The sequence below is a fragment of the Monopterus albus genome, unplaced genomic scaffold, assembly GCF_001952655.1.
Source record: "Monopterus albus unplaced genomic scaffold, M_albus_1.0 scaffold6.1, whole genome shotgun sequence".
Classification (NCBI taxonomy): Eukaryota; Metazoa; Chordata; class Actinopteri; order Synbranchiformes; family Synbranchidae; genus Monopterus; species Monopterus albus.
The window spans coordinates 4,574,680-4,594,366 of NW_018127886.1; the positions used below are offsets into that span (position 1 = coordinate 4,574,680).

The window sequence follows — 19,687 nt, forward strand, 5'->3', positions numbered from 1 at the left end:
TGGTTTGTTAATGGTGGAGAAAGATGAATGGGTAAATAAGACAGTTGATAGAAAATGGATGATTGTAATAATAAAATAACAATAAAAGAAAAAAATAAAGCAATTTCGATCATATAAATACAATACATACATATACACAGATATTTATGCTTACCCTGATATATATGTATACACATATTCATAAAACAAAAATAAATGAAATTAACAAATCAGTAAATGATAAGAAAGAGAGGAAAGGGGAAAAAAGAAAGGAGTAAAAGGGGTTATATGATTATATTCTCTGTTCTAGTTTGATTGATAGGTGCGATGTACTCAAAACAGCATGGACAATGAGAAATGAGGACTAATAACAATAATGAAATAAAAGTTGCTTGTTATATTTCTAGGAGTTTTAATATCAATATGGCTTTTGTTTAATTTTAGCCCACACATAACCTTGAAGTTACAGAACACTTTGTATTAATCCATATGGGGCGCCTGAGTTTTATATCTCTCACACTCGCAGTAGACCTGTCGCTCTTCTGATAAGGGAGCACCGGATTTTAAGGGGACTGCAGTTTCCATGACAACCGTAGTGCCCAGTCTGTCTTTCATCCAATGACGTCAAACACCAACGCAGATAGAAAAGAAATCAGACCAAAATAGATCTAGTTGTATTGGTTTTTGGCTTTATAGTGAGGCACAAACTATTAACATTTTAAAGGAGTTTCAGCTGCTTTAGTGATCCAGTATCAGTGATAACAAGTTGAATGTACCCTATGTATAATGAAATGTCCTAATTATGTTGACATTTTGTGTCAAAAGGGGTCAACATGAGAGAATATTAGGGTCTATTGTTATACTGCCCAGAACAGTGTCTGAAGGTGTATGGTAAATGGTAGGTTTAGTACTGCAGGGTCTACAGGAAAACTACACTGATGGGGTTTTAGTGCAGATGGCCAAGTACCGTTCTGCTTTTAAAAGATAAATTACACATATACTGGCTGTGTACTACGCTTAGTAGAGCTTTAAGTGACATTATCAGTGGTGGAATTCACAAAGTTATTATAAAATTGCCATAACATACTGTGGTGCATTACCCTGTCCCCATTTCTTGAGATTTAGATGCTGACCAAAAATTTTCAACATGGCCAAAAATGCTGGTTTGTCACTGGTAGAAAACTTAAATCTAAATGAATCTAGACTTGGTGCGCCTGTTATTGCTGAGCTAAACCTAATGCTTCCCATACACAGCTCTTAGTTAATGATTACATATGCTGGTTTTGCTCACACTTTGTTTCTTGAACACAGGAATCAGAAAAGATCATTGCTGAGCTCAATGAAACCTGGGAAGAGAAACTTCGAAAGACTGAGGCAATCCGCATGGAAAGGTCAGTACTGACAGACGCTATCTGTCCATCTACCTCATGGGGAGAGATGTGTCTTTCGTGTGCCTCCAAGTCCACCTTCAGTATTGCACCCCTCTGTGTTGTCTAATTTTCTTCACCAATCCTCATTCTGTCCATTTCCATTCCCTTTTCTGCTGCTACACTCTGCTGCACAAATACCCTTTCCCGCCCTTTATCCACTCATGTAGCTACAGACATCAACCATGTTACTAGCTGTCCACTGAGTCTCACTGGTGCCATTCTCTTGCCGTCATACCACAAATCACTAGCTGTGATGTTGCACGCTATCACTTCTCATCCACTTTCTCTTATCAACATAAAAGTTTTTGCTCAAAATAAATGTGCATTGTTACAGTTTATATTTAGCTGCTGCAGGAGGTCTGCGAGGGAAAAAGATGTTTTGTGAAGACAATGACAGTATATTTCAGCATAGTTCAGTTTTAACTGGGTTAACAGATATCTTGCCTGTACTACAGGGAGGCATTGCTTGCAGAGATGGGTGTGGCGATCCGTGAAGATGGAGGCACTTTGGGTGTATTCTCTCCTAAAAAGGTAGGACAGACAGAAGTAGACATTGATCGAAGAGGACTCTGTCAATTTCCTGCACACCCACCATCACTTCCTCACATCATGTTGTCTTTTTTCACATAATCTTTTTCCCCTGAGAACCCTCCCTGCACAATCACTGGTTTTCACATTGGTTCATTTAATCATTCTGTCTGTCTTTTCACTCTTTATTTGCTTCATTCACACACTCAGCTTAGCCATGAAAGGTCATTCGATGAGCAGTTTGCTTGTTTTCCCACCAAGAAGGTTTGTTTAATTGAATCAGTAGCCAAAGCACCTTTCCCACATTAGATGTAGCCCTGTAACAAAACAAAGTTTAGTTAAATCTTAAGTAGTGATTTAAGTTGTTCTCAAGGTTTTTGCACCCTATGCATTTGGACAGTTTGTATGTCTTGAAATAATTTACAACTTTCAAACTACTTTTTGATTTGTAGCTCCCTTTTCCCCTCCAAGATTGATCTGCAGTCTAATGTACTTGATCAGCTTTAAAATGGTGGGGTTGTATTACATTTTGACAAGTGATTTTGCATCTAGGTTACTTTGAACTAAAATTTGACAGTTCATTTAAACCACAGTTCATATTTAAATATAATTTAGCTACTTGGATTTATTATCTAACTCACTGTTCAGCCATCATCAGATAAGCTCAGAAAATTCTTTTAAATTAATCCATCTTTAAGCATGTTTTGACCACCTCTGCTGCTAATAGTTTTTTAAAATTTCATTTAAATTCATTTGACTTTATTCATTTTTTTTCTCTCTTTTCACTTTCTGCTGCTTCATGGCTTATCATTTCTTTGAGAAGCCTTGTGATCTCTTTGCAGACTTTAATTGGGTGTTTTCCCCTAAAAAGGTTGGTCAGAGGAGTAGCCGTTAGCATCGTTCTGTAATGTATCAGACTCTAGAGGTGTCAGTGAGACCAGTTCTCTTGTCCTTGTGTCACTGACAGCCTGTCAACAATGTTTGATATGAAACTGTGCCTACTTAATTTACATTTCTGTTGTTAGAATACTTTCAATACTGCTGAATATTACTGAAAGCTATGAAATCCTAGACGTTTTTGTTGTGAACCATCAATCTCTCGTGTCATCTGTAGACCCCACACCTGGTTAACCTGAATGAGGATCCTCTCATGTCAGAATGTCTGCTCTACTACATCAAAGATGGAATTACAAGGTAACCAAAACATCAGTGATGCTGCAGATGATGCGGAAAGGCTTCAGTCTTCTGATCTTATGCAATATGGAGTCAGAGATAACTGGCTTAAAATCGACTCCTGATCACAATTTTTTTGGGGGAGAGGGTTGTTGTCTGAAGTTACCTTCCTCCCCTCTTTGTCCTTTTGGGCACCCTCTACAAGATATTCCCATTGAGTAATGTTACATTCATGTCCCACAGGGGCAACATCACAGATGAGAGACCCTATAGTTTTTTAAAAGGCCATCCTTCTCATAAGTAATAGTTTAAAACCTCTGCCAGTACAATCAGAGAGCAGTGCTCACGCTTTCAAAATGGCCTCTATGATTGTTTCAGGGTGGGTCAGACCGACACTGAAAGACGACAGGATATTGTTTTAAGTGGTGCTCATATCAAGGAAGAGCACTGCATCTTCTGCAGTGAGAGGAATGCCAATGGAGATGGTGAGGCACTTTATTATGAGTTTGATTGCTTCTGTATACTTTGGTGCATGTATGGTCTGAATATCTGGATTCTTATGAATTAAGCCAAGTTGACAAAAGAAATAAAGACGGATACCTTCAGCCTATAAGTATCTCCAAAAACAAACCTAGGCACTTTGGATGAAATAAGTTCATTTTCTGTTGCTAATGGAAACATTTTGCCATAAATTGCAGTAAACAGTAAAATGCATGAGATATTTGTTCTTTGCTGTATAAAAATGATTTGTGATGAGATTTTAAGAATGAGTGGCTGATGATTGGTTGGTGTGCTTTTTGCTGAAGTTATCGTCATGCTGGTGCCCTGCGAGGGATCAGAAACATACGTCAATGGCAAACGTGTTGAAGATGCAATCCAGCTTCGTTCAGGTATATATTCCATTTTTGTAAATAAAGCTGTAATTAATCTGTAAACAGGTTGTGTCTATTAGACTTGTCTCAGTATGCCAAGGTAAATATAAAGACTAAATTCTTAATAATTGAATTTAAATAATGGTAACTTTATATTTCATAAATCATTGGTGTATAATACAGGTCACACTTTACATGTACAAAAACATGATAAAAAGTGTTGGAGCTATTGGCTTCGTGTACATTTTTCATTCAGCACTGAAGAAGTAATATCTCGGTTAATTTCGTGCTTTTCATGCTCATTTCCGCCCCCTGTGCTGTACCTCCTTTCAGGTAACCGTATCATCATGGGAAAGAACCACGTGTTTCGGTTCAACCACCCAGAACAGGCTAGGGCTGAAAGGGAGAAAACGCCGTCTGCTGAAACCCCTGTGGAGCCAGTGGATTGGACCTTTGCTCAGAGAGAGCTGCTGGAGAAGCAAGGCATTGACATGAAGCAGGAGATGGAAAAAAGGTATGAAATCCACCCTTTTAGCTTTGATTGAATTAATTGTATTTGTGTAAGTAGCTTGATTTCCTTAGTTTCAAATAAGGATCGTATATTATGAATTGTGCGATATACCTAACAGTATGTTTTGCTCATTTATGTAGGCTCACTGAGATGGAGATTTTGTACAAGAAGGAGAAGGAAGAAGCAGATCAACTTCTGGAGCAGCAGCGCCTGGTGAGTTCACATAAGCTGGCATTTAATCAAACCCATTTTTATGCTTTCAGTCAGATTTTTGTAGTCAACTCATTAACTGTAGGGTTTGGGTGGGTTTAAACAAAATTAAGCCATATCCTATCATAACCTATATGATGCTTTATACAAGTTAGTTGTATCATAACCAAAGGCAGCTTCTTAAATGACCCAGTTCGTTTGTGATACTGTGTGTGATTATGTTTTTTTTAAGTGTAATGTACTGTACTGTCATAGGTGTGATACAGAGTTAAAGCATGGTGTTTCAATTGGAAAGCTGGCTTCAGTTTTTCTGGATGACTTGGTCCATTTAAATCTGACTAGTACTAATTCTCACTCTGAGTGCTGACACTTTTGAGTTGTGTGTGTATGTGCGTGAATCACACTTTTGCTCCTAGCGCATGTCTCTTCTTCCTGCATGAAAGTTTTTCTGGTTTGAGGCAGATGAGCTTTTACTCGCCTTCCTCTTGAGTACAACTGATTTTTCTGTAGCAATTTGAGTGAGAGAGAATTAGATTGTAAAGCTTTCCCCTTTTGAATTCCATGTTTTCCCTTCTCCTGCGTCCTCTAGAGTGAATCAGAATCTTGCAAAACAGCAGCTTGCAGCTAAGGTTAATTAATATTAAGATCAAAATGAATTTAAAACCAATTGGTCTGTATTGAAGCACACACACCCCTATTTTTATAAAAGTGATGCTGCTTTTGCATGGTTCTTGTTAATAGCATGTTTACTGATTCAGTACTGGTTCTCGATTAAGTTGCAGTATTTGCTATTGAGCTGGTCAACTCTGAAGTGGCTGTTGATTTGCTTGGATTAGATTTCTACTCTAGTTTTCTTGCTCTGTTTTGTCCTGAGTTTCATCTCTTCAATGCAGTTGCTGACATGTACAATGCATTGTGATAACAACAATTCCTGCAGTAGTTTTTGATGGATAGTGACAATGTGGTTTCTCATTGACTTCTTTGGCTACTTCTCTTTGCTAGCCTTTGTGTCATCTGTGTAGCACACTGAGGGCATGGCTCAACAACCGAGTTATCACTGCTCAAAGTTGAATCAGTCAGCTGCAGACCTCTTCCATACTCTGATGGTTTAATGTGCAGAGCTATAGGCATAGGGTTCAGACTCCCAGCGACATAACATTCAGTTCTAGCCATAGATACAATATCACACACAAGACCTGAAGTATCTGTCCCTTTTGGAAGTGATCTGTAATGTACTTTGTCTACGAAAAATGAGAAACTGCATTTTTTTTTTCCGACTAACATCTTTCCTGTAGTGGTTTAACACTTACCCTTACTTCTGCCCCTCCTCTCTCTACTGGCTTTGTGATCAACTGCAAGAACACTGTCTTCTAACTCACCGCTAATACTAAAGCCACTCAGACCTTCCGGACTAAATGGGGAAAGCTCCAAAATTCATCCCGTCTACATGCATGCCTCAGTAGCATGTTTTGGATCCAGCTGTCAAATCACAATTTTCACTTAAGATGAGGAATATCACAAAACAAAACAGAAGGGCCCCAGTGAGCAGATGTGTCTTTTCTAATCATAATAAACATGCTTTACCTGTACCTTTAATATCAATATGCAACATTGGGAACAATATTGTTAAAATCTATATCCCCCTTACAGAAATGTCAATGAATATAAATGTATTCATATCTATGTTACCCTTTCACTGGAGAAAATAGGATAAAAACTAAATGACAAGAAAGTCAATGGAAGCCACTGTTTGTTGTATATTTGTTTGTTCTCTATCTTTATTTTGAACATCATTTTGGAAATGACATTGCATGTTGCCATACATCTTGTACAGCAATGATGTATGCTCAATATTTAGATAGCATTATTACAAGCATCTTAGTCATTTTTGGTAAAAATCATACATTTCAAAATTCTGAACATCAAAATTCTGTCAAAGTTCAAGTACTAATAGTCCAATCCAACTTCGACTTGACTCATGAATGATGTTCCCATGTTGCATATTCATACCTTTTATTCATTCTTTTTAAGCCACCCTTTCATCCTCTCTTTGATTTCCCATTGTGATTTATTCTCTTTTTTTGGGGGGCGGGGACCATTTGGTTTGTGTCCTGTGTTGTTTTCTCAAGGATGGAGACTCTGATAGTGGGGATGACTCAGATAAGAGGTCTTGTGAAGAGAGCTGGAGACTGATCACTTCCTTGAGGGAAAAGCTGCCTCCCAGCAAGCTACAAACCATAGTGAAAAAGTGTGGATTACCCAGCAGTGGGAAAAGAAGAGAGCCAGTTAAAATGTACCAGATCCCCCAGCGACGCCGCATCACCAAGGACTCTAAGTGGGTGACCATCTCTGATCTGAAGATCCAGGCAGTCAAAGAAATCTGCTATGAAGTAGCGCTCAATGATTTCCGACACACACGACAGGAAATCGAGGCATTGGCTATAGTAAAGATGAAGGAACTTTGTGCTAGCTACAGCAAGAAGGACCCCAATGAGCGGGACTCATGGCGGGCGGTGGCGCGGGATGTTTGGGACACTGTAGGAGTTGGTGATGAACGCATTGAGGATGTCATCACCAATGGGCCTCGGGCAGGAGGGGTTGTTATGGATGAACTAAAAGTGCACATTGATAAACTTGAAGACATCTTGCATGAGGTAAAGAAGCAGAATAACATGAAGGACGAGGAGATCCGTGCACTCAGAAACAAGATGGTCAAAATGGAAAAGGTTCTCCCACTCATCACCCCAGAGGGCCAAGAAAAGCCCCCCAGTGTTGGCACGTCTTCTTGTGCAGTCAGAACTCCAAGCCCTCGAGAAGGAAAACCTCCTGTGCCTGAAAGGCCCAATGGAGAGGATGTAGATTCCCAAACAGGCCAAAGTACAGGAGATGACTCAACCCTGAAGCGAGGCCACATGCGCTTGATGCGTCAGGAACAGTTACGCCTCAAGAACCTTCAGCAACAAGAGATCTCCAGGCAGCTCCGCCGGCATACTGGACCTCACCGCTTTATACCCCCAGAGGACCGTAAGCTACGCTTCCCCTTCAAAAGTAACCCTAAACACCGCAACTCATGGAGCCCCGGTACTCATATCATAATTACAGATGAGCAGGTTATTGAACTAAAGGTGCCCAAAGAATCTGTGGAGGAAGAAGAGGGTGAAAGCCAAGCTGGAGAAGGAGTACAGTCAAGAGAAAGAGCTATACAAGTCACCCCTCTATTGCCAAGTCCGCCAGTCCAGCACATAAGTAAAGACTTGGAACATGGAGTAAGCCAGGGTCAGAGACATAACTATAGGAACAACCAACATCAGCAGCCTCATGAACGAGGCCGCAGCAACTCTTTTAATCACCGCCAGCGGCCCTCTGGCTCCATGGAGTCACTGCAGCAGTCTGAAAGCAACAGGAGGCATATGCAGGCTTTCCACCAGCCCCGCGCCCATCAGATCCTGCCGGCATATCACCCGCCATATCATCAACAACAGCCTTGCCACTATAATAGCATGATGTATGCAGATGGCAGCTTCAGTGGCTACCAACAGCACAATTACATTGATCATGCTAACCATCCAGTCAACTATCAGGCTCCTCCACGAATGCGCAGGCAAATGTCTGCCCCTAATCTGAAAGCCAGCAGAGAGACGACAGTCTGAGAGAGTCTTGTGGAATAAGGAACTAGTTTCAGATGCTTAAGTAGGCAAATACATTACAGATCACAACAGGCCGGAAGCATGAGAATCAAATGACACAACTGACATTGACTTCTGCACTTGATAAGTATTTTAGTATTTGAACCAAAAGTGTTATAAAAAGACATTTTATCATCATCATCATCATCATCATATACTTAACGCTGTTTTATCATTTGCTGCATTGTGTGCTCTGTCATCACTAGCACTAGGAGAGATGTTATAAGGAACTGAAGCCAATAGATGATAAGGGGACTGTTTTTGCCATGGCTGCTCTGTTCATTTTTCAGCATGTATGACAATTCATCAGTCATTCTTTGATTTGCCAAAATTATTTTCATGATTGAATTTCTGAGTTTACATCTTTGCCACTACAGTGTGAACACACTGAAGTGTCTCAATTTGATCAAGATCGTTGTAGCCCAAATTAGGAACTGAGAGCACCCTATAGTTATTTATTATTATTTTGTGCACCATATAATTGAATATTAAAATGGAAGAATTAGTTCTCTTTGCAGTTTTATATTTTGTACCGCATGACACATTTTTTGCAAATCATTATTGGCCTAGATCTGGAATCAAAAGACCAATGTGTTGGATTTTAAAACTTTTAAAATTGATTGTTGATTAACTTGATGCAGCAGTCAATTGTGTGACTGCCTTTTATATAGACTGAAATTGTCATCAAAGAAAGTGGTATTCAAAAAGTGCTTTTTTTTATGCACTAACTTTTATTAATCCCACTGTGCATTTATAATTTAGTTTTTTTTTTCCCTTCCTTTTAATTAGGTGCTCACGCACAAGGTTTCAGCAAAGGAAACGTCATAAAACCTATCTTCTAACTTTTTAGTATTAACACTAATTCAGTTTATCAGAAAGCCACTTGATTGATACCAGACTTTTTTGTTTCTATTTTCAAATATGTACCTGCCACCCACTTGTATTACAGTATTTTGCACAATCTCAAGTCATCCCTCACAAACTACTCACATTTTATATAGTCCAATATTTCTCTCCAGGATATTTTCAATAATAATGTGTTTTTCTGACTCCCGGAGTTAAATAAAGACCCTATCGAATGCAAGAACTGCTATGCTGAAATGCCAGGAGAGCAACATAACTGTAAGATAAGCACAAAGTTTAAAAGTGTCACTGTAACCAGTGCAAAACAATATTCATCCTGCATAAATTGCATATCATGAACTGAGCTCTGATTTCTTTTTCCTGTGGTCTTAAAATTACATTTTGAGTTTGGGGTTCACTGAATAAGCTCAGAGTTCATTGTGTTTTGAATAGATGACTGAAGAGTGTTGTCATGGTTCCCAAAGACTTGCCTTTAAAAATGTTGGGGGGAGGACAAAGAGTTGAAGTGTTTGCATGATGTTATTCAGGACAAATATCCGTGTCAAATGCAATTTATCGGACTGCTTTGTTTTAACTGCATAAAACACAGAGTATTCATACAACCTGGACTGGTCTATCAGAGTGATCGTATATGAAATACGTTGTCCGTGTCAGTGTTTTGCCTCTGTGCTTCAGCTGACGCTTATTTGCAATAAGTATGCCCGTTAGTCTGTCTTTGCCTTGCTGCATCTGTAGCTTTAAAAGAATACGTTACTTATTACATTTCAATAACAGATGGCCTCCACGTCATTGTAGAGAAGCAGAGACACTCGGAATCATGGGAGAGACCTTTGAGTAATATCAAAATCTTACATTTGATTTGGAAATAGTCAAGTTGTTTTCCATTTTAACTTTTGAAGGTGTATATTCTGCCTTACCGTGTATATTCTGCCTTATCGTGTTCCATTAAAGAATGTTACTTAATGTATATGCACTGGTGCTGATGGCAACCAGATAATCTGGAAAGTGTACATGTACAGCACAGCATCAAATTGGACAATGTACTTGAAATATGTTCTTTTGAAATATACCAGTTTATTAGGTCTCAATTCAAAGTGTCTGGTTTTTTGTTTTTTGTTGTTTTTGTTTTTTTTCCAGTCTGCAATATCAAATACCTCACTCTGGCTGTGTACCAAGTTGTGTTGCTTCCTTAATCAGCTGCTGAGCAAACATACAGTTCATAATGGAATAGTGTTGCTCACAGGTTTAAAAAAAGGATATACTGAATCCCTGTGTTGCTGGAGGTTTATTGTCAAAGTATAAATAAAATTACATGGTCCAGGTGCAAGTTTTTTTTTAAACTATATAGGTATGGTTTATTTTTCATTGCCAATAAACTAGTTTAGGGACAGAAACAGATCTCTACATTTGTGCATAGGTCACCTGAGGTCAGGGTAAATGTACTGTAAATGTTTTAATTGTTTGTAGAACATTAAATTTGGAAGCCCTAGTTGTTTTTTTTAAATGCTGAATTCTCTTATTAGCCATTTTTAACTGTAATTTTTAATACTACAGTACATCATGGAATTGTCCCAAATATTCTGTACTGGCAAAATGGGATGGGAATGACCGTTGGTGAGCTTTTACCTCATTCCACTAGCATGATTTTAGGCATTTAATATAGACTAAGCCTACATTAAACCTATATCAGAATTTAGATATCCATTCTTTCAGGCTGCTTCAGTCTGTTGCACATGGTTTATTATGGTTCACACTACATGTATGTTACAGTAGCAGCCTCAAGCCAATAAACATGTATTCACTACAACTCAGTTATTGGACTTTCATAGGTCGCTTGAATCAAGAGAATTCAGCTTCTGGCTTTCTGGTAGCATTTCAGAATGGGGGAGGTTGATGACAAATGAAAAGGCTTCATTGTCTTCCCAGAAGACACTGAACAAACAGAATGAGGTCATCGAGACCACAGCCTGTCCTGCTCTGATGAGGATGGCGCCCCTCATTGGATTACTGTTGACTCAGCTTCCACCTGCATCTCTCTTCATTCATCCACTCCAGCCATTTATCTCAGAATATGATGTTTCATTTACAGAATATTGTGTAGTCATTGCAAAGTGTGAAAGTGTTTTATTCATTGCACGGGCTTAAGACTTGAGTTAGCCACTATTCAAAATTATAATAATTTTTAAAACCTCTTATTATGCACAATAGACTTGTGGTTCTTCATTGTGTAAAATATTCTATCCTCTGAGGTCATTTCAAGTGATAAAAGAAAAGACATACACAGATAACAAGACTAACATTCAGTTTCAGTACAGATTTGAAAATGTACTGTAAGTATAAACAGTACAATCTTCTTGTGTACATCTCACTACATATTTTATATAATTGTAAACCCACTTTTATGTACAGTAACGCTGTATTACTTAACACATCCAACTATATGTATCCATGTGTCATTTGGACTAGTAGCAAACTTCTTTGGTACTAGCAGTGTTGTAGAAATGTTATTCTGAAAACTGGCTGAGCTCACCTGCTACTGCAGCTGATGGATAGTTGCCCATGTTTTCTTTCCTTTTCCTTGTGTGTTGGTGTCTAGGTTTATGAGAGCAAACTGCAGGAACTTCAGAAACAGGTGGACTCATGTTCCCTGGTAGCTGAGACGCCTGATGAAGAAGAGTTGGAGGAGGAGGAGGAAGAGGAAGGTGTGTACTGTCAATCTTCTTTTGTAGATATTTTTTTTAAACATGTAAGCCCCAAATCTATATTTAAAAAAATGCACTGTTTTCTTCCACATTTTCTGTCCAGAGGTTAAACTACTTGGATGTGCGTATAGTATTTTTTTATTTCATAATCAAAAAATATCAACCTCATTCAGATTGACTCTAAAATGTTAATATTGTCACACTAATGACCATTCAAGGCATTCAGTGAGCCTAGTTCATAAGTCATATCCTCTAATCCCTTTGAAAGACAACATGATACTCATATAAACTAACTTCTGCTTGACATGTAAAGGACCATACTTATAGTTTTTCATGTTTTAACCCATGAGTTACAAATTGCCTCTAAATGTATTTACGTCCTCAAGAAAACTGCTTTTATTGAAATATGGTTTTTCTTGATATCACTGTGATCTTAGGTATAGGTTTTTCGTGGTCAAAGAATCATATGAAGTTCAAACTATCATGGAAATAGTGCTTTTAGGTGTAGTGATATTTCAGTAACAGTGAGCTGCTATGGCGGAGGTCTGCTCTCTCTGTGTGCCGTCTAGTTTTCACTGAGTCTGACCTGATTGATAATATAGTCTTACTTTACTTCTGTGTGTACAAATATTGATGTTACTGAAGTTTTTACTGTATTAGAATAATTATCGTAGAACTAATAACTCAGTGGCATCCCATCCATCCAGGTAATATGATGTTTAGTCAAAATGTAACTGTTCTCTGCAATTTGGGTGACAAACTGTGGCTTTTATTAGCTAGGTTGCTATCAGTATAGTACAGCTGATTTGTAGTTGGGCAAAAACAAGCAAAACCATTGGTATGGTCCTTTTTGGTTTTATGTGCATTTACATCATGTACAAGTGTGTTCATGTGTACAGTATATACATCATGTTAATGTAACCTCTGTCTCCCTGCAGTGCCATGGACTCAGCGTGAGTTTGAGCTGGCACAGTGGGCCTTCAGGAAGTGGAGGTATCATCAGTTCACATCCCTCCGTGACCAGCTGTGGGGAAATGCTGTCTACCTGAAGGAGGCCAACGCCATTAGTGTGGAGCTAAAGAAGAAAGTAAGGAAAAGTAGTAAAATTTACTTTTTACTTATTTTGTTTAAATTTGGGATCAGCAGTCTTTAGAGTAACAAAACATTTCTAAACCTAAATTATGCATAATAACGTACCTACCTACCTACCTACCTGTATTTTTAACACAAAATATAAGTCTTTAACCTGACAGGCCTAAAAACAAAATATTAAAATATGAAAAAAAGGAATCAGAGCACTTAAAAAAAAAAAAAAGTAACGTTCAAAGTTAAATGAAAAGTGTGTGTAAAGGATGATACAACCAGTGATCCTAAGTGTAGTTAAAAATAATTGTCCTCCAATAATGTACTTCACTGAAAGTCGTATTTATGTACAGAGGTGAATCAGCCTCATATCCATTATGCATCAGGTTCTGGGATGCTTGACTGTGATGCAAGAAAACACCAGTACCTGTTCTGCTGGGCAGAATGCTGAATGTGAGACACCACAGGATTCATAAAGATTTCTGTTCAGCCCAGGGATTTATTTAACTGGACACTCATCTTAAAATGTATTGTATGTTTGAAATAATTCACAAGTCCTCCAGAGCGGCATGTTGACTCATTGTCAGACAGAGAAATTAAACGTGTTATAAGTCAAAAGCTGGTTGGTTACAATCCACCTTCCCCATCAGAGAACTGTATGATTTATAGTATTACCCTGTTATAAGAGCTACATGAATGATATTGGAGATGGATCAGTGGTCACAAAGATATTTTCAGTGCGTTTTTATTTATCTTTAGGTTTCTTGCATCTGTAATTTATATCCAGTGTTGTTCAGTGGTTTAGCATTTTACCCACGAGATGCCACATGGCAGGGAGTTTGCAGTAAAATAGAACCATACTACACAAGACACTGAGACCTTCATGTCTTTTAACTGACAAATAATGTTTATTGCAGTTATAAATAAAGCTTTTAATAAGGTATACCAGTTCTCATTTTTAAATCAGGATGGATCATCATGCTTGTCTTTGTGCTATTGTTCTTCTTGGCCTTATTTTTTCATGCCCCCCCCCCAACTGTCTTTCATATTCCTCAGGTCCAGTTCCAGTTTGTCTTGCTGACAGACACACTGTACTCGCCACTGCCCCCTGAGCTCCTGCCTCCAGAACCAGAGAAAGAGCATGACTCCAGGCCTTTTCCCCGCACAGTGGTGGTTGTAGAGGTTCAGGACCTTAAGAATGGAGCTACTAACTACTGGTCCCTTGCTAAACTCAAGTAATCACCATAACCTATTTTAATCTTGTCCTGGATTTATATACTATAGATCGGTGTATATAAAGAAGTGTAGCCCATCTTCTGCTGTTAGAAATCATGAATCACTAATGTCTGCTTTTGCGCAGTCAGCCTGTTGTTAGATGGTTTTTGTGCCTTCAAATCTGGAAAAATACAAGCAAAAAAAACCCACAAAGACTGACATTAGTATATCTAGCAGCAGCTCTCAGTTAGCTCTTAGGCTCTTATGTTCTCATTAATATTGAGAGCACTCTGTCATCCTTTGCAGGCAGAGGCTGGACCAGATGAGAGAGATGTATGACCGTGCTGGCGAAATGGCCTCCACACACCAGGAGGACGATGATGGTACTCTGACTGGAAGTGACCCCTTTTATGACCGTTTCCACTGGTTTAAACTTGTAGGAAGGTATGTAAATCACAGCCAGGAAATAGGCATTCACTACAGCACATCATAGTACTACATTACCAGATAGTGGTTAAATATTGTTTGTTGTTGCCTGTTTGAGTTTTTGTGGCTGACTGATTTGATATGGCTTCACTTAGGCAACATTTACTTAAAAATGGATTTATCCGTTTACTTTCATTCCATTTTTCATTTTCATGATCAGCTTCTGCTACACAGATTCATTTTCTACCATTAGAGTCATATGGGCTAGTGATATCACAGGTTTTGGCATCATGCTTTATTTATGTCAATTGTTTTGTTGCTCATATTATGTTTTCAATTCATTTTTTGCTGTAGTCATGTTTATAATTTGCTACATTTGTGATTTTATTTTGATGCTTTTGATTTCATGTCATTTACAATGATGTCATTTTATTTGACACCAATTTCAAGTTGTCATTTTTTTTTTAAATCATAAACTATGTCGTTATTCATCTTTATATCACTTTGTTGTGTCTGTTGTCATTCTCATGTTGATATCCCTTCATCTTCATACAAAAACTTATTAACAACAGTGGATTTAGATGTGTGAATTTGTGGCCTGTTGTATTCTGTCCTCTTTCAGCCAGCAATATATTTATATGTTAATCCTTTTAAAGCTGCATTAACTAACTTCTTCCTCTAATTTTCAACCATAATGGTTGAAAATTAGAATCAAAACAAACATAAGCAGTATCCCCTCCTCTTCACCCACGGTTGTGACAGTCAGGTAGCACAGCAGTAATAACCGGCTCCAGAACTAAAGTGTAAGGAATATAGAGCCCATGGTTTTTGGTGGCATTGCAGCAACACAATGTCAAATAAAGAGATTTACATTTTAGCAATATCATATGTATGTCTAACATTGTTTGCAGTGGGTGTATCTGCAGTAACACAAGCAAATTACACAGAGGAATATTTTTTCCCAGTAATGTTGATGCAGTACTAATGTTCCAACCACTATAGCATCACATTCAGTGCTACATACTTGACACACATAACCATGAGTTGTATGTGAAATACGAAATTTGATGTTTCATTTTGGTAGTTGAACAACCTCCCCACTTTTCTAGTTGTGTTGTTGGTTTAACATCGTTTCCCTAAAATGCTACATGGGCAGATGAGGTCTGTCTAACATAAACTGAACCAAAATCGGGCAGAAATTAACAAAATTACTTCATTTGCTAATCCAGGAAAACACACTGGTTTCCTCTAAATAGATAACAAAACACTAACATTGCAGTTAGTTGGAATGACTCCAAATTACGACCAGAATAATTCATTGAAAAGCAGGGAGACAACACTGCTAGATAATTTTTTTACTTGATTTATCTGAATTTGTGCTAAATCCTAGTTAATGCAGCTTTAAAGTGACTTTTGTTTTGACATAAAATAATCACATTTCTAGAGGCTGCCTAGCAGCTTCTTGTAATACTGCTATTACAGTCGCAATAGCATCACAGTACAAAAGTCTTTTTTTCTTTGGATTGCTTTAGCTAATAATCATATTACCACTAGTTTTACTTTGCAATTCAGAAGATACAGAAATATGTTTATCTCTTTTATATCAGAATGTTTTTATGTAATTTGTGTTAAACTACTAAACTATTTGTGAGAAAACGATATTTATGCTGAAGTTTCTGTGCCGTACTTAATAAGCTGCAGTAGCCTGTTTAACTCTTCTGTTACTCCGTTGTTACCTTTCCCTGGTTTCTGCCAAACTACCAACTCTCTCAGCTCCCCTATCTTCCATGGTTGTGTTAATGAGCACCTAGTCGACCGCACGCCCTCGCCTACATTTTCCACGACTGACTCCGAGATCACCGAGTTAGCAGACGAGCGCCAGAGCGAGATGTCTGATTTGATTGACGATGAGGCGTTTGTGGATGACACCAGCTCGGATACCGGCACAGAGGAGGGCTCGGACATCTTCAGTGACGGCCAGGACCCCTTCTATGACCGCAACCCCTGGTTCATCCTGGTGGGAAGGTTGGTGACTGGCAGTGGCATTCCCACAAGCTGGGACAGGAATATGGCAAATGTTAGCGTGTTTTAGTGAAGTTCATGTAATTACTCAGACTTGGAGCAAAGTGAAACAAAGGAGGAATAAAGATTATTCCGTGTTGGTGATAAAACACCTGTAAAAAGCACTGAAAACAACATAACACATACAAAAAAATGCCAGTCAGACAGATATTGAAGCATATACTGTAAGATACAAGACATTATGTTACATTTTAATTTAGTAGATGCCAAATTCTAGTTCTAAAAAATGTGAGAAAATACTGTGAGCATACCACTTATTAATTATAACTAAAGCTCCCCTTTCAATTCAGAATTAGATCATGTATTCACAGCAGCAGAAAGAGAAATTGGACCAGTTTTGAATTTAATATAGTTAGTCATACTTCTGTGCTTACAGGCCTGGTTTTTATGAGTCATTTAAACTCAATTTTCCAGATAATGCAAAGCCACCATCCATTTTCATCACCTTCTCCCAGTGTGAAGCATCACCCCCTGCCACCATCACAGGGCTGACTTGCTTAACTCACATCTGTGTGTAAAGTTACATGCATTTGCTGAGTGTAAACTGATTATCTGTCTGTGATGTGTTTTTTTTTTGTTTTTTTTTTGTATCTTTTAAGCCTTGTTTGATTTGTTTTTATTTATTATATTGTGGTTAAATGTTTTGTAACCTTGATTGTTTTAACATTGCTCTTGGATTGTATTATAGGTAATATTAATAAGTTGGCTCTTATTTAATCATACTTTGTTTTAATTGGTTGTCAAGGTGAAGTAATATGCTATAGCAGCATTTGAAATCACAGTACACGCTGTACCAGTTCTGCAGCCTCCGCGTCGTGAACACATTGTGTCTCAAAATAAGATGACAGATCGATGCAGGCTTCACTCCAGGCTCTCTGCAACAGTCATAGCTCAGTTACATGCGTCACTGTGACTTCAGAGATTTTACAGATTGAATTCTCTCCCCTTCCCTGGCCTTGAATCTCCCAGCACTCGGAAGGAGGGGTGACAGACAAAGAGTGGGTCACCAGGGGTGCAGCAAAACAAATCAAGTCCCACAAAAGAGGATGTTAGTGAGTGAGAGGCTAACGTCGCTGTAACACCACACAATAAACTACTGTTTACTGCTGCATCCCAGGCGATCTGTCATCACCCCTGTTATGCAGTCTTAAAATAAAGTGGAAGGTTTTTCTTTATTTTGTTTTTACTTGTCCCTTAACATAGTTGTCACTATTATTTCACTTTGTTATTTTAATCATTAGGCAGTTATATAACCAAAAAAAAAAAACACACAAACACATAATCATTAATACAGTGATCACGTTTTCTGGATCTGAAGACTGCAGCAGTCGTTCTACACTGCACCAGAATCAGGTTTTCATGTGTTTCTCCTCTTTTTTTTTTTTTTTTACTCCCAGAGCTTTCGTGTACCTGAGCAACCTGCTGTACCCTGTAACGCTGGTTCACCGTGTTGCCATAGTAACAGAGAAGGGCGAGGTTTGTGGTTTCCTGCGTGTGGGGGTGCAGGCTATAGCTGGTGAGTAATTAATGATCTTCTCTAATGAGCAAGAGATTTAGGATCTTTATATCCTGCTAATCGCTCGTTTATTTGATTTTATGCTATGATGGTGAGTCTAGAATGTGATATCAACTTCTGTTTTGATATGTGAGAATATTTTTGAAAGGCCCTTTAAGCCACCAGTCTGCTGGCAAAGAGAAAATTCCCTTGGAGTCTCGGTTTAGTCTTTTTGATCTGCTTTAGTATTTTAGTCAGCTGTGTCTGATAGATCATGATGAGATTGGGTTTGTTTCTTTGTAGCTGACGAGGAGGCCCCAGACTACGGGTCAGGAGTTAGGCAGTCAGGAACCGCCAAGATTTCTTTTGATGATGAATACTTCAAAAAGGTAAGCCCAGAGTTAGACAAGAGGAGTTTCAAATGTGAGAGCACTTTTCTCCGTATATGTGTGTGAGACAATATTTGGATTTAGACACTGAGTCATCAGAGAAAGTTGTGGTTTGTGGGAGTTTTTATTACGTATTTAATTTCCAAAAACAAACATAAGGAATAGCAGATGTATTTTTATTCATTATTTGTCCTTTAATGTTCAAATACTACAGATTGGAATCACAGGCAGAGATTTGGTTCATCTGTTTCTTTCTGACAACTATATGCTAATGTATTCCTCCTCTTTTCTCTGCATTTCCTTTTTGTCCAATCAGAGTGACTTTCCCTCCATGGTCATGACCCACTCTGGCTTGTCCCTGGAAGAGTTGCGCATTGTGGAAGGTCAGGGTCAGAATTCAGAGGTCATCACACCCTCCGAGGAGCTCAACAGACTCAATGACATGGGTACGGCTGCCAGACCTTCACCTCTCTACTTGTACATGTCAACCTCTCTGCCCAAATGGGAAACACTCTTGGCAGATGGTCTTGTTTGAATGCAGAGGAGGACATAAAATGTTTAGTTATGGAAATGAGACAGATGCAGTTTTGCTTGCTTTGTGAAGCAATGTGTACAAAGGATATTTGATGAGTGAACAGAGTTTCCTGGACAGATCACAAGCTTCATAATTGATGACTGATTTTCATAATGAAGAATTCATATGCAGATTAGAGCACAGTCAAAAGGGCAGTTGCAGGTCTTTGTCAGTGAATCACAGCACACGTCATCTTAACCTTCCTATGTGGCTTACTTTAGACCTCAAGCTGGGTAACATAGGAGAGACTAAGCTGAGTGTCGGTGGCGGTCTGGCAGGCCAGCTGGAAGTGGGTAGCATCTTTACCTTCCGTGTCACCGTGCTCCAGGCCAGCGGCATCCTGCCTGAGTATGCTGACGTCTTCTGCCAATTCAAGTGAGTTCACAGTACTCAAAATGAGGTGTATGGTCACTTGAATCTTATCAAAGCTTTACAGTTGGATGTGCCCCATACAGTGTCATATCCATC

General features: G+C 38.6%; 1 protein-coding gene across 14 annotated transcripts in view; it reads left to right on the forward strand.

Moving 5' to 3' along the window:
• The window catches only part of kif1b (kinesin family member 1B), a 58,412-nt gene that overhangs the window by 28,037 nt on the left and 10,688 nt on the right, over positions 1 to 19,687 (forward strand). For 6 of the 14 annotated variants that reach the window (XM_020617721.1, XM_020617739.1, XM_020617729.1 and 3 more), the window contains 17 exons: positions 1,291 to 1,370; positions 1,865 to 1,940; positions 3,052 to 3,131; positions 3,489 to 3,595; positions 3,917 to 4,000; positions 4,316 to 4,496; positions 4,634 to 4,706; positions 11,850 to 11,955; positions 12,059 to 12,076; positions 12,894 to 13,042; positions 14,095 to 14,273; positions 14,560 to 14,697; positions 16,453 to 16,704; positions 18,159 to 18,277; positions 18,560 to 18,645; positions 18,962 to 19,091; positions 19,441 to 19,594. In XM_020617721.1, coding sequence (XP_020473377.1) covers positions 1,291 to 1,370; positions 1,865 to 1,940; positions 3,052 to 3,131; positions 3,489 to 3,595; positions 3,917 to 4,000; positions 4,316 to 4,496; positions 4,634 to 4,706; positions 11,850 to 11,955; positions 12,059 to 12,076; positions 12,894 to 13,042; positions 14,095 to 14,273; positions 14,560 to 14,697; positions 16,453 to 16,704; positions 18,159 to 18,277; positions 18,560 to 18,645; positions 18,962 to 19,091; positions 19,441 to 19,594 — 2,012 coding nt within the window. Of the gene's footprint in view, positions 1 to 1,290; positions 1,371 to 1,864; positions 1,941 to 3,051; positions 3,132 to 3,488; positions 3,596 to 3,916; positions 4,001 to 4,315; positions 4,497 to 4,633; positions 4,707 to 6,832; positions 10,342 to 11,849; positions 11,956 to 12,058; positions 12,077 to 12,893; positions 13,043 to 14,094; positions 14,274 to 14,559; positions 14,698 to 16,452; positions 16,705 to 18,158; positions 18,278 to 18,559; positions 18,646 to 18,961; positions 19,092 to 19,440; positions 19,595 to 19,687 lie in introns of those variants that run through there. The other 8 variants (XM_020617763.1, XM_020617733.1, XM_020617780.1 and 5 more) reach the window with 4 other exon arrangements.